At 40.7% G+C, this 15974-nt stretch overlaps 1 protein-coding gene across 6 annotated transcripts in view; it reads right to left on the minus strand.

Annotated features, from left to right (window-relative positions):
• The window catches only part of FGGY (FGGY carbohydrate kinase domain containing), a 389130-nt gene that overhangs the window by 234432 nt on the left and 138724 nt on the right, over window positions 1–15974 (minus strand). For all 6 annotated transcript variants that reach the window (XM_074376388.1, XM_074376389.1, XM_010949914.3 and 3 more), the window contains one exon: window positions 12213–12328. In XM_074376388.1, the coding sequence (XP_074232489.1) occupies window positions 12213–12328 (116 nt within the window). The remainder of the gene's footprint in view (window positions 1–12212; window positions 12329–15974) is intronic.

Raw genomic sequence — 15974 nt, forward strand, 5'->3', positions numbered from 1 at the left:
TGTAAATAAGTTCATGTGTGTCAATTTTTAAGATTCCACCTATAAGTGATATCATATGATATTTTTCTTTTTCTTTCTTCTTTCCAATCCTTCTTTCTTAATAAAAACTCTGATTTTACTGGCAGCTGCAATGTGACGAGAGGAAAACTCCTCTTTTTCCAGCTTTCCTTACAAATAGTTGTACTCATGTGATACAACTCTGGCCAGTGAGGTGTAAGCAGAAGTGACTAGGTGAGATGTCAGAGACAACATCCTAAAATGGAAGCCGACTAACTGAACATACACATGAGTGCACTTGGTTCTGCCCTTCTGCCTAGAACGTGGACTTGACACTAGAGGCAAGACAAGAAGACCATAAGAGGAGACTCAGTGTTGAGGATAAGGGCATGATGTGCGGAGGACTGAAAGAAAGCCAGTCGACTAGAAGACAGAGACCAGAGGGGAGAATGGTGCCAGAAGGGGAGACCAGGGTGGAGCTTTTGTTTTGTGTTCCAAGAGCATTAGGAAGACATGGGAAGGTTTATGCTGGGAAGTCACAGGACTAGATTTTCATCATAAAAAAGCTTATGCTGGCTCCATTACACAGAATGGATTGAAGAAAGCAACTCTCCACTCAGTGAGAAGTATTAAGAAGCCTGAGGAAGAACCCATGTGGGTGGTTGTAAGAACATAGACTTGGTAGCATTTTTAAGGTGGGGAGAGTGCATGAATCACAGAGATATTAGGAGGATAAACCTGACAGCATTTGATAACTTAGTAGATATGGGGAATTGAGGAGAAGGAGATGTCAAGGGCTTGCAGAACTGGATGGGTGGTTAACGAAATAGCAAATGAGCAATCTCACCCTCTATGCTTGCAACCAGAATGCTGAGCCCTGCTGGAGAAAATCACACAACAGGGCAGATTAATAACAAATTCATAACCACCCCTCAGCAAGGTTCTCAATACCACTGAACAATCCTCCAAGATTTCTCTAATCATCTTGCTCCCCCTTTCTCTAAATCTGTTCCATTCTTTTCAAACTTCTGACACCCTCAATTCTCTACCACACTCACAGATGACCAGCCCATCTCCCACTTCACATAGAAAGCAGAAGCCACCAGAAGGGAGCTCTCTCAGCTTCCCACTTCCAAGCAGACACTCCCCCAGGTCTGCACCCATCTCCTTCTTCTTGCTATTACAGAATGGATATATCTGTGCTCCTTTCTAGAAGCCATTCCCTCCCACCTTCTCTGGAACCTTACGGTACTCATTCTCCCTTCTCTCTCTAGTATCCTCAACCTATCACTCACTATTGGAACCTTCCCTTCAGCAAGTAGACCTGCTCAAGCAAACCTCTGCCATCTTCAGCCAACCAATCAGGCAACAGAAAACTCCATCCACTTTCAACTATCCCTTCTCTGGTCAGTTACCCCATTTCTCTGTGTTTCCCTCCGCACCACATTTCCTAAGAGTTGTCTAAACTCCCTGGCTTTGTTTTCTCAGCTATTATTCTAGTCTGGCATCTGACTGTCTTGGCTCAAATCCTGACTACACATCTGACATGTGTCTTAAATCCACACTAGTCGGCTTTGTGACTCTGGGTGATTAATTTCTGTATGACTCAATTTACCTTCTGTGTAAGGGGAGAGAGGCAGAAGACCACTACATACCTCATAAGGTTGTCACAATATAATAATCCACATTAAGCACATGGCAAAGTGTCTGGCATCCAGTAGATGTTAGTTGTAGCTGTTGAACTAATTATCATTTATTCTTCAACCCTATCTTCTGCCCCTATTATAATAAAGTCTCTTTATCAAATGAACTGTTTTCAGTCCTAATCTCATTTTCTTTCTCAACATCCCCAGACTTCTCCCTTCCATTCTCAACTCATTCTCAACTCTCCTGATCTGATCATCTACCTGTTCATTACACTTTAGCCTCCTTTGCAGGCACATCCTCCTCTACCTGGACTTTTAAGTGTTGTAATTCTTTTCCCCCAGATCCATTTTTCTTCTTCCACTAGAGTCTTTAACACCTATCCACTGCTTCAAATATCACCTACACTGATGATTTCCAAACCTCTATTTCTAACCTTCTATCTCCTCTCAGCATAGACCCAACTGCCTACTCCACATCTTCATTTGGATATCTAAGGTGGGAACTCATGATCTCAACCCTTTTTCCTTTGTTTTAACTCTCCTCTGAAGCCTTTGTTTGTGTGTGTCTGCATTCTCTAACACTTCTATATCCACTCATTTACCAAGTGCTTCTTGAGTATCTACTATGTTCTAGAATTTTTTCTACACACTTTATCTTAGAAAATATTTGAGAGAGTTTATAACTAGTAGGCAAAGACAAAACAAGGGAAGTAGGATTAAAGATTAAATAAAGCCAAAGATGGTAAAAAATGAGTTGAGATGGGCCTAAGCACATATACCAAGGGCTTAAAAATCCACTAAAAATGAGCCTCCAGTGTGCTTTAAATTCTTAAGCAGTCAAAGGGGCGAGGAATATCTTGCCAGGGGGAAAGGGAGGGTGGAAGGATAAATTGGGAGTTCGGAATTTGCAGATACTAACTACTATATATAAAATAGATAAACAATAAAGTCCCACTGTAGAGCACAGGAAACTACATTCAGTACCTTGTAATAACCCACAATGAAAAAGAATATGAAAAGGAATATATAACTGAATCACTATGCTATACACAAGAATTTAACACATTATAAATGGAATATACTTCAATGAAAAAAAATTTTTTAAATGTCCCCGACCCTGCATCTCTGAGAGAACAGATCCCTACATACAATGTCCATAATAGGACAACATATGACACCACAAAAGCTCTGTATCTTAAAGATCCCCGGGCAGCTTCTGATCTTTCAACTTAAAGACAAATGCATAGTCCTTGGTAGAAAAGAATGGGGGAGGGAAGGAGAACATGAAGTATTAATAAACATCGTAAAATCATTACCTGGTCCCTTAAGTAGCCTCTGAAGTAAGGGTAGTGGGGGCAAAAATTGCAGGAGGGTTTTTTTTTTCCCTCCTAATAGATTGTACATTTCAACAGCTAAAAGGATATGAAAATTTAACGGAATTTTTAATGTCTTTCTAGGTTTTACGATCCCACAAAGAGATCATCTTCATTCTCCTGGCCACGAGCACAGATGGGTGGTGGGATAGCGGGGCCGTGACTCACCACCTTCTCATGCCCGCAGAGGCTGTCTGAGCAGCCGGCAAACTCCTGGGATCAATAGGGTTCACAGCAACGCGGTATCTGCCAGCAAACCTTGGAGAAGGCTATTAGTCAACCAGTGACCTGCCAACCTGACCACAGCAGCCTTCTGATGTGGATTCTCAGAAAGGTTAGCCTGTGCTGGGAAGCGGAAAAGGTCATGGGTATCTCGCCATCAAAACCCCACAGAACTGGGGTAAAGGGCACAGCAGAGGAGCTAGGAAGTCAGAGGTAAGGGCCACCTGGAAAGCCAAGATGGTCCCCCATCCGCTGTGTGACTGAGAGAAGCTAAGCAGAAGAAGCAGCAGCTGACGTGCCAAATCCAACGGAGAAGGGCAACTGCTGGAAATGGCTGCCTTGCAGGAACATTGAATTAATGACCTCGAAATGGATGAAGATAATAGCCTGAGAATCAGGATCTAGATGCAAGTCTCAAGCTAGTAACTTTAAGAAAAAGGGAAAAAAATACACAACTGAATTGTACATTTTACTGTGATTAAAATACATGCAGGTTTGCAAGGTGTCATATAGCTCATTCATTCTTCTGGAATTTCAGAGGAGCTGAGATAGTTCTAATCATCTGAGAGTCACATCCTTAGGCCTCTTTTTTTCTAGGCTGTTTCAGAGAAAGGGAAGAAGGAACCTCTGAAATGGCAGGCATCTTCTGTGATCTTTTTTTTTTAAACTGAAGTATAGCTGATTTACAGTGGGTGCTAGTTTCTGGTGTGCAGCACAGTGATTTAGCTATACATGTATGTATTTTTATTATAGGTTATTACAAGATATTGAATATAGTTCCCTGTGCTATAACAGTAGGACCTTGTTAATCTATTCTGTATATAGTAGTTTGTATCTACTAATCCCAAACTCCTAATTTATCCCTCCCCTCACCACCTTCCCTTTTGGTAACCATCAGTTTGTTTTCTGTGTCTGTCAGTCTGTTTCTCTTTTGTAAGTAAGTTCATTTGTGTCATTTTTTTAAGATTTCACATATAAGTGATATCATACGATATTTGTCTTTCTGTCTGACTTACTTCACTTAGTATGATAATCTCCAGGTTCATCCATATTGCTGCAAATGGCATTATTTTATCCTTTTTTTATGGCTAATTTTTTGTGATCTTCCTGAGTAATCCTGTGTCAGCAATGAGATGGTTTGGTGTCAGGCAGATCTGGATTAGAATCCAGCTCCATGATTTACTAATATTTTGACTTGAGGCTCGTGAGTTTATCAGATCAGACAATCCTGGACTGTTCAACTGTTTCTCACATTCATTAGATCTAAGTTATCTTTTTCATCTGGGTCACTTTCCTGCAAGTAAACTTTATTATTATTATTATCTTTTTTTTTTTTTTTTGGTCAGTGGCCTTTATAAACATTAGGCCTGGAATGGGACACAGGATTTCAGATACAATCTGACCAGAAGTGGCTCTTGCTATCTTGATCTGAACAGTGCATCCCAGCCCCAGGAGGCTCTGCAGCCTTGTGGTGCAGGCTCTAGAGAAGACCCATCTCTGGCTCTATTACTTACTGTGTGATTTTGAGCAAGTTACTTAACTTCTCTGTGCCTTAGATTACTCATAAGTAAAATAAGTATAATAGTACCCACCTAGACTGGTTAAGGGTGTTAAGTAAGTTAATAAACATCTAGAAGTGACTGGTACATAACACGTACTCAACAAATATCTACTTGGTTAATTTCTCCTTAGCAACCAAGTATTCTCTAAAAAAAATCTAGGTTACCATTGAGTTTACTTATACACCACTGAGAAGATATTTTTTTCCTTTCCTTGTATTTTTTTTTAATTACAACATAATGGATATATAACATTATATTAGTTTTAGGTGTACAACATAATAATTTAATATTTGTATATATTGTGAAATGATTATCACAATAAGTCTAGTTAACATCCATCACCCTCTGCCTCTGGTAACCATCAATATGTCCTCTGTATCTATGAGCTTGTTTTTTTGTTTGTTTATTTTTTTAGATTCCACATATAAGTGAGATCATAAGATATTTGTCTTTCTCTGTCTGACTTAATTCACTTAGCATAATGCCCTCAAGGTTCATCCACATTGTCACAAATGCTTCATTCTTTTATGGCTGTATAATATTCCATTGTATATAAATTCCACATATTTATCCATTCATCTATGGATGCGCACTTATTTAGGTTGCTTCCATGTCTTGGCTATTGTAAGTAACATTGCAATGAACCTGGGGGGACATATATCTTTTCAAGTTAGTGTTTTCATTTTCTTCAGATAAATACCCAGAAGTGGAATTGCTACATTGTATGGCAGTTCTGTTATTATTCTTTGAGGAACCTCCCTAATGTTTTCCATAGCGGCTGTACCAATTCACAATCCCATCAACAGTCATAAGTATTCCCCTTTCTGGACAATCATTAAGATACTAAGAATAACATTTTCTGAAGACTTACTATGTGTTAGGAGCTGTACTTGCATTATTTCCTTTAATCCTCCTAATATATCAACTAAGGCTCAGAAAAATCAAGTACCTCATCTAACAATATACATGACAGAGCCACAGCTAAACGCAGGCATGTCTGACTCTGGTGACCAAACCCTTAACCATTAAAACAGGCAACAGCTAATGCATTAATTATTTACTTTATCTACATCAGTCACTTAAAATCTTAACTGATGTATTCCAAGATCCGACTGTTTCCAGCTGCTTAGGCCAAATTCACTTCGTGCATATTCATGGTTGAAGACTGGACAATGGGCTGGGTGAATTCACCTATGTAAGTCTTTTCCTCAGTGACATTATTCTACTACTTAGTCCCTTTCACATGGTAGAACCCAGATTGGCTAAATTACCAAAATTTGTTGAAAAATGTCAAACAGGAAAGGTGGCATGGAGTAGTGGAATAGCCACAGGACCGGGAGTCCAAAGACCTGGTTTCTAGTCTCAGCTCTGTCACTAAAATGCTGCAAGACCAAGGAATTTCACCCTGCCTCTCTGAGTCTTGGTTCATCCATTGAATGAGGGCATTAGAGCAAAATCTCCATGTTCCCTTTTGGCTCTGGTATTCACTGACTGTCCAGTGGCAGGAAGAGAAGCTGAAGGTTGACCTTACCTTTGCGAGGCCCCCATTTATCTTCCAGATGCATACTGAAAGGAGGAGCGGTTCCATGAAACCTTAAATATAGCAAAAACTCTGAAAGCCATTACCTTACAACATGATGTGGTCATCACTGCTCCCCTGCCCTTCTGGCTCTGGAGGGCTATTCCTGGAAGGGCCAGCAGCTGAAATAGTACTTCTGGGAAACTAAGCGTGGTGAAGCATGGGGAGCCCAGTTACTTTTTTCAGGCTCACAGGTGAGACATAGAGTGACCAGGGAGTGAAGACGCTTGTCCTCCAGGTGCTAAGGTACACTTAAAAATGATGACAACTAAAACGTAAACAGGCTTCATACACCATGTTGTCCTGTGATTTGATACTTCATTTCAGCTTCACAACAAACACTTACGGAAGGGAGGGTAGGTAATGGGTACTATATTATAACATAATAATATAATGTAATAATACTATAATATAATGGGTGATTAAAGGAAAGAAATAGGCTAAGGACACACACACATTCTCTCTCTCTCTCATCTTCATAGGAGCTACAAAACTCCTAAAACTGCCTTCACTTTTATTTACGGCATTGGCAGGAGTTAATAATTAGAACCACCTCTTGAGAGCAATGAAGCAATCCTGTGACATTAAGCCTCTTACCAATGGTCTCATCTTCAAGGAAGGGTAGAAGTCTCATTAGAAATTAAACCCAGACCCCTCTCCCGTCCCATCCTTCACCACTCATCCCCGCCCCATCCCAGGTCCACTGCTCCAGCCACACCCAGCAATTCATGGACACACACTCTTCCGTGCCTCTATGCCCTTGCCTGTGTTGTTTCTTCTGCGTCAGAAGTCACTTCCCCTCTTTGACTGGTAAACTAATACTCATATTTTTTTTAGACACGTCTCAAATGTCATCTCATGAGACAACTTCTTTCATATAACCTCCAGTTATTAATGACTTCCTACTCTGCTTCCCCAAATTTGGATATCTCTAGATTATTGAAAAACACCAAAAACAGAGATTGTTAATTCATTTATTTCCAACCCTCACCCCATAGATGAGAGATCCTCTAGGGGGATGGACCATGATGAATTCATTTGTTTGTATGTCCAGTACTTAAGCCCGGCACCTAGCACCTAGGAGGTCTCAGTAGTACATGTGGAGAAATGGATGCATGACTGGATAGATCACTAACTGCCATGAAGACCCCTAGGTCATTCTCCATCAGGCAGAAATTCGATTCTAAAGGGTAAAGTAAGATAGTACGATACTAAGAGGATATGTTCCTGCCTCAAGTACTGGAAAAACCCTATTCTATCACTCGGGCAGGAATGAGAAGGGTGATAAGAGTAGACAGGATAAGATCAAAGGCTCAGGGTCAAGGAAAAAGGCAAAGCCCAGTCCAGAGCACCCACAGGGACGGCTTCCCTCAGCACAAGATGTAGTAGAATAGGTCCCACAGAACCTGGAAAATGCTGCGATTACCTGTGGCCAAAGGTTTCTCCAGACCTTCCAATAGAAATTACTAAAAACAGTACTGACATCTTGTGATACTAAGATAGAGCAGAAGTTTAGCAAAGCTCTAAATGAAAAACAAGCCTCACATTCTAAGGAATGAATGGATAAATCCTTGCAAACATGTCCAGTTCTAGTGGACAAATTCAGAACATTGAGTATTCACAGCTTAAAAGGGTTTTATAATACCCACAACTATGGATGGTATTGCTGGACTCAGGCTCCCAGCACTGGTCCTGATACATATTGCTGGTGAAAACCACTTGGGCATGTTTCCACAAGGGGATTTCCTCTTCTCTCCCCCAGGATTGAGTAGCATTCGTGGAACACTCCCATCTCTGGCTTATACTCTTACTTATTTCATCCTGGGAAGAGGAATCACTTAGCTGATTCATGAGACCTGGACAAAACCCAACATCCATGGGGCCATGTTAACCAGGAAATAGAGGCACAGCCTTGAAACAGGGTCAGTCCAGGCTTGCCATGTGTCTCTCTTCTTGAATCACCTGTGGGCTCTTTGAGTTTGAACCAACTGTGGGCCACTGCGCTCTCTGAGTTTGTAAATTTAGCAGATCAAACAGCAGATCAAGTGCTGAAGCAAGCCCTGCCAGATGACTTGTCTCTCTGTCCCAGCTCCTTGCCTGATAATGAATGGATCAAATCACTCTCATGCAGGTCCCAAGGTCCAGCCAGGTTCAGAAAAGAGGGCAGGATTCCCCCCCACGCTCTTTAAATTCGTCTAACCAAAGTCAATACTGCACTCTGCTTCAGGTGTCCCTGTGAACTGCCCTTAACTGGTTAGACTCTGGAGCAGAACAGTGGTGAGTGCTGGTATATCTACACCCCCAACACACACATGCCATGAGAAAATTCTTTATCTTTACCTACAATTTTAAGCCTACAGGACAAAAATATCTAAAATGCAGCTTCAGTTAACTGCAGTATTTATTTTACTTCATGAAAAAGTGAAATTCCCAATCTTTCTAAAGTATGTTGTTTAAGTTGTTTTTGTTTTTGTTTTGTTTTGTTTTGTGAAGGAGTCTGTAGTATTTCCTGTCACGGAAAGTCTGAGAGACTTGCTTCAGGAATGAGGTTGGACTGCGGCTCTCATTCAGATGGGGACGTGTCTTCCACAGAAGTCCTTTCTTAAGCGGCAAACAGGTTAGTGAAAAATGGATTGTGAGCACTGAATTTATGAAACAAAACCATTGTCTAACACCTACACCTAGTAGTATCATTGAATCCAATTAAATATTAGGAACAATGGAAGCCAAAGAGGGGCTTATTTATCAAATCCTTCATTCAAACATATATTCATTCATTTAACAAACATTTCAGCAGTATGTACTATGTGCCAGGTGATAGGCCCACAGTGTCTGATGCCTAAAACACGGTCTCATAAAGGGAGAGGACATCAGTTAAAAAAAACGCAGCCTCCCTCCCCTTACAGACCAATCTCCCTTCACATCTGCTTTATCATCATTTCTGCCTCTCTTTTAACAGTTAGTAACTCCTTCTAGTTGGGCTTTAAGTTTCTGAGTTGCCTGACTTCCCTGATCCCAGATAATGAATGACATATAAGCTAACACCCTGTACCCTTTTATGTAACAAGGCTCTTTCAGTAATGCAAATAATCACTCTATAATTCAGCCATGTTGTACACATGCATAAAGTGGCCTGCCCCAATAATTCAATGAAGCACTTTTCCCAGGAAGTGAAAAAGCAACTGGGACCTGCTGACAGAAAGCCTGGAGAATCAATTAGAACAAGTGGGATGTTGCTTATCTTCCTAAGGGTCCTTCCTCCCTGCTGATCTCTCTCTTCCTGTTTGCTTTTGATAGATGTTTAGGATTAGATAGGTAACCAGGGAATGATTCACAGAGAACCGAAGGTCAAAATCTATTGACACAGATCATTTTATTGGACTATGGGCATCTAATTCCCTACAAAATACAAGCTTTGGGTTTTCTCCATCAATTCTGAACATTAGATCAATGAGTATAGTTTCCATTGTAAAGAAACTTGTATTTTATTCTTTTGATTCTCAAAACTATTTTTTCCCCTTGCTTTGTATAATGTTCCCCATCCAAACCATCCAAATACTTCCCTGAAGGAAGACATTAGAGTAGTAACATTTTATCTTTGGAAACTTGCAAGTAGTTACTTAAAACATTGTAAATTTCTTCCCTGTCCTTGAAATGCACCATATAAATATTGCATTTGATCCTTAACTTACACTTCATCAATAATTTATTTCAAAAATATCCCTCCATAAGACTATCAGTTGCTGAGGTGTTCAGTTTTCAGGGAAAGCATTTATTTACTGCATGAGCCCAGAAAGGCTGGTAAAGACTTGGCTAAAAGCTCCACATGGAGCGAATTATGGTAATTGTATTAATGCTCAAATCCACGGCGTGATGTTCAAATCTGCTAAAAGGTTTTGCACTATAATGCCCACACTGGATGGGCAATGATTCCACTAGAAATGTTTAACACTTCATAGGGAGGCTTCCGAGATTCATTTTTCATAGTTCCAAGAATTGCTACAGACTGTCTGGAGGTAGCTTCCAGAGGAGTTTCTGAAAGTCACAACTGAGAGTTCATATTCTCTTTAACATCTTTCACTTTTGGTTCAGACTGAACCTATAAGTTCAAGTCACCAGAAATGAAAATCAGAGGAAACATCACACAATTAATTTTGATGAATGGGTAAGTTTTAATTCATGTATGGTAATATTCTGGTTAATGATATGTCTCCTTAGGACATCCATTAAAAATACATTTACTTCACAGGCAAAATCTAATAAAGTTACTCTGGAAATTTTCTGCTAGATTAACATTATGGACTTTTAATGAATATTTCCTATAGGTATTTCTCTATTAGCAGAGTTAATATAGTAATTAAACATGGGTCTTATGTTGGGGGGGAGAGCACAAAAACATTAAAATAATAAGAAAATCAGAGCTGAAGTTGGACTCAAGTCACCAAAGATGCTGCTAAAAAATCAGTAAACAACATTACAGCTTTTAAGAGCAAAAAGCTTGGACGTGCCAGTACCAGCATCTCAGTCACTCCTTCATCTACTTATTGATCAAATAGTAATTAAGCTACTAAAAATGTCCCAGACCTTGTTCTAGGACTTGGATCTTCCATATTTCTATCTTTATATTCTTTGAGCCATGAGGACTCCATCAGAGAAAGGCTGAGCTGAAATAACTTACTGCGTGACTCAGTCATCAAGGGCAGTTAGAAGCTGTAGTAGACACTGCTAGCTGTTTACTCATATTTAGTAGCACAACTCTCAACTGCTAGCTGGTCTCATGGATGGTCACGTGGCTACCTAGTCAATGACCACATTTCCCAGCCACCCTTGCAGCCTGATGGGGCCTTGTTAGCAAGTGCCAGTCGATGGGATGTGCTCAGAAATGACATGGCCCATTTCCAGGTTATGTTTCCTCCAAAATAATGTGGATGGATTCTTCTGGCCCTTTCCATTCTCCTCACTCACTGGCTGGGAACTGATGTGAATGGAAGCAGTTAACTTGGATCCAAAGTTGGAGGCTATGTTGTGAGGGTGGCAGGGCTGCCTGATAATCACTTACCTTTATGCTACTTCATAAAAGGGAAATAATCTTCCCTCTTGCTTAATCCACAGTACTTTTAAACTGTTTTGTTATAACAGCCTAGCTTGCACACTAGATGATACAGAGTGTTTCTATTTATTCAGGTATAATTGCTCACCTGATAACAGTTTACTAGAATCGTAGGTCGTAACTCTACGAAATAAACATCTTTCTGTGAAATGCACATGAAAACTTGAAACTTTAATATATCAGCTAGCACTGTATGTACCTAGTTTCTGAATTCTTTTACCAGGTAGACTGCTATTAGTCAGTGACAACTTTACTTCCCAGTTAGTGCAACATAAAACTAGAGGTCAGGGACCCTACAATCTTAGTCAGGAACCAGTGGCTCATGTTCTACTTTCTGTCTTATTCCTGATTCTTCCAATTTTGAGCTCTTCAATTATTTTTTCTGTTCATGGCCCTGCCTGGTTCCTTGAACTTAACTCACAAAACATTTTCTTAGTACTGGCTGGAGATGACCCATACACATCCTTCTGATTATGCTATTCCCAGCTGCTCCATGCAAATAGCTTCTGGTGTCTAAGATTCCACATTTCAAGCTCAGTTCCTGCAAGCCCCAATACAAGGGCCTACTAGTCATGGCCTGCCCATCATAATTTACTTGCTTCTCTTAGAAAAAACAGGGCTGTGTTCCTATATTTTAATTCATACAAAAACAAACAAACAAACAAAAAACATCAATATCCTCATGTATTCATACACATAATCACAAAAATTACTATTTTTTACCTATTTTGCTGTAATTATCTGCAATCAAGTCTTCCAAACCAACCATCTTCCAGAAACTGTCATCCCAGCCTTCCTCTGCCAAGTATGTCCATTTGCACACCAGGGAGCAGAGAGACCTAAGAAATTGGGAGAGAAGTAGAACCAACAGTATGAGCCAGGCTTCCTTTATGTTTTGCCAAATACTTGCCCAGATATCTGCAGAAGTACTGAAAAAGTAGAATAAATCGAAGTAGGTAATTATTCATCACTATTGAAATTAAAGTCTCCTCTGATACCTGTTAATGATTGACAGTATCTTCTTTCACTTTCAAAAGGGTCCCCGCCCTTTATTTAGATCCTGAACAAACAATGTATATAAATATTTGCGTTTGTATCTACATTCATATTAACATACATGACATTTGTGAGGGAAAGAGAAATAGCAGTATTAGTAGTGACTAGTTTCTTGATGATATTTGAGCATTATTATTAAATTTTAGGTATGATATTGGTAATTATGGTTATATTTTGAAAAAGGCTTCTATTCAAATGATACATACTAAAATACTGATGTATAAAATGATATATCATCTGGGATTTGCTTTGAAATAACAAGTGGAGGGGAAGTGAATGGCACTGTGGGTGGGGCAGGACTGTCCATGGGTTGGTGGCTGTGGGGCTGAGGGTAGTTAAATGGGTGTCTGTTATACTTCTTTGTTTTGTACATGTTCCAAATTCTCTATAATAAAAAAGTTTTAAAAGTGCCTGATACCAATGCAATCACTCTGTCTAAAGCAATATTTGACAGGAGGAAGATTTGATGCTGGATGTGTTTTTCTCCCCAGTTTCATTTCTCACCAATTCACTCTTAGTATTCTACACTCCAGTACTAAAGAATCAATTATTCTGGGCTCTGAAAAAGTTGAGTTCTTGCACACTTCTGTGCTGCTGCCCTACTTCTATGTGCTTGTAAAATTCTCCCCAGCTTTTTTACCCTGGTAACTCAAAACACTTCCTTTAACCTAGACTGAGACCCAGTTCTGGCTTAGGTTCTCCTCCTCTGAGATCACAGAGCATGCCGCAAATCTATCACAGACCTTATCACACTGTATAGTTAACTGCTTCTTTATGTATCTTCTTCCCAAGAGTCCCCTGCCTTTCAATCTATTCTCCATTGTGTACAGAGCAAACTTTATGGAATAAAATCTAATGGTACCAACCCCTGATTGTTCCTCACTCCTTTCAGGAAAAAGCCCAGTCCTTAGCAGGGCTTGAAAGACCCTTTGTGATAGAACCATGTTGACTGCCAGCTTCCTCACTCGCTGTTCCCACCCTTTTCCTCCATTTTGCAATACTGAATTATTTGAAGTTTAGCCAGTAAACAAAGTCAAGGACCTTTAGTTCCTCCTCAAGGGCTATAGATAATATTCTGAGCCATATCCTTTGAGCAGTTTTGCAGAGACTAAAACCCCAACCAGGTGGAAAAAGTTAACTGTATGCTGCCCACAGGCACGAAGACCCCAGAGCAATTGGAACCAGAAGGTTGATGATGCTGCATCCCAATTACCTCTCCACCAACCAATCAGAAAAATGTCCGAGAGCTGATCACACATCCCACAGCTTCCACCCTCCCCACCCAACCCAGGCTTTAAAAACCTTTCCCTGAAAGCCTTTGGGGAGTTTGGGTCTTCTAAACACCACCTACCTGGACTCCTTGCTTGGCGCCCTGCAAGCAACGTTGTACTTTCTTCACCACAACCTGGTGTCAGTAGATTGGCTTTACTGCACATGGGCAAGAGGACCCAAGTTTGGTTCGGAAACAATTTTGGCAACCCAGATGGGCCAATTATTTGAAGTTTCCCCAATGGGCCTTGATTTCTCACTTCCCTGTGCCTCGAACTCTTTGCCTCATTCTGCTGTGTTATGCATCTAACTGCTAACTAGTCTTCATGACAGTCCAGACTGCCCCTTGTCATGAAGTTCCAGTGGAGGGTAAGCTGAGTCCAAAGCCTCTTCTGCAAGTTCAGTGTGGATGTACCCATATCTTAACACTTAGCAGAGTAACTGTCTTTGTCCCTTCCCTTCTCTATCTCTCCTGCTAAACCAGCAACCCCTTCAGAGCAAAACCAGCCCTAATGGTCTCCATATTACCAGTACCTAGTCCACATTCAGCCATATGGCAAGGCACAGTGAATACTGATCGAATGGAAGCTCTGGAGAATGAATATGATCTGTCCATCTTACCACAGGTAAATGAGCAACCTGGGGAGCTCATGTAGTTTTAAGGATAAATCAAAATCTGTCTATCTCATAAAGCCAACAGTCGAGGCCTATCTCATTCAGTCATTCACATTGACTCACTCATTCACTTTCTGACTCAATATTTAGTATTCAGTCCCTATGACCCTGGCATTACACTAGGCCTTGGGGAACCGGTTATAGGCAAAAGACCTGGTTGGCTGCTGTCTTAGAAGCCAGTGTAATTGGGGAGACAGCAAATGATCAAATAATCACACTGAAAATCACACACTAACAAAAATGTTCTGAAGGAAGCGGAGAGAGAAATGAGAACTTTTAGCAGGAGAACCTGATGGGAGAAGGGGTGAGAAAGTGTTAGCGAGGGCTCCACAGAAGAGGTCACATGTTATGAGACTTAAATGTCTTTAGAAAGCAAACGAATGTTATACATTATCGATTATTCTCAGAGGTGGCATACAAGGCAGAACACATTGAGCTAAGCTAAGTGGTACAGATATAATGAAGGAATACTATTGCCCGCAGGAACTTAATACATATGTGCCAAACCGTTCACCTTACTTGAGCAGGATAATTTTTTGAGGTCTAAAGAAAGCAGCCACCTATGTAGCATGTTCTGAAGAATACGCAATAGGACACATATGTATCTTATACACACAATGCCTGAAATTGCAGCTTTTAGAAATGCTGATAGCTCGCTGAAAAGAGCAATGCAATGGAACAAAAGATGGTGTGGAAGGACTGCTTCTAATGATCCATTAGGACAACTCTCCAGATGCCCCACTCATTTGCAGATTTCTGTGTCTCTACTGACTGTCCCCTGTCTTGATTGACCATTGCTCCTTTCACTCATCCATGTCTACTTTGGAAAACTCCACATCATTCTTATGGTCCAGCTCCTCTGCACAAGTTTCCTCACTACCTCCAAGCTAACGTCACAGCTATCTCCTTTGAAGTAACATTATAACTTGGAAATACTGCACAGTAGTTCTTAACAGCTGAAGCAGGTTGAGCTCACGGCCCCAAGTCTTCTGCTCACCACACATCCACATCCTTTGCCACTTAATTTGTAGTGCTGTACCCTCCTTCTCCCAACCATCACACCATAGGCAGGGCCTTGTTTCCCACCCCTAGACTTTGGATTCTGTCATGTAACTGGGCCCACAAAAATTGAGGCAGAAGTGATCACATTCCAGTTTCATGTCTAAGCTTCAAGAAGCATTATGTGCTTCTACTTCCTCTCTTGCACTTCTGGAATTGCCATGAGAAGCTCATGTGGAGTTAGTTCACTGGTCCCAGGAGGAGGATAAGAGATATGTGGATTAGAGCAATGATCACCAAGCCCAGCCTATATCACACATCCCCAGGCAGACAAGACCCAAGTGAGTGAATCCAGCTGAGAACAGAAGAACCACGCTGCAGAGCACAGCCTAAATGAACTACCCATGAGCCAAATAAATGATTTTTGTGTTGACCTACTGAGCATTGGTTTTGGTTTATAACAGAGCAACAGTTAAACAACTCAAG

Source organism: Camelus bactrianus, chromosome 13, assembly GCF_048773025.1.
Source record: "Camelus bactrianus isolate YW-2024 breed Bactrian camel chromosome 13, ASM4877302v1, whole genome shotgun sequence".
NCBI lineage: Eukaryota > Metazoa > Chordata > Mammalia > Artiodactyla > Camelidae > Camelus > Camelus bactrianus.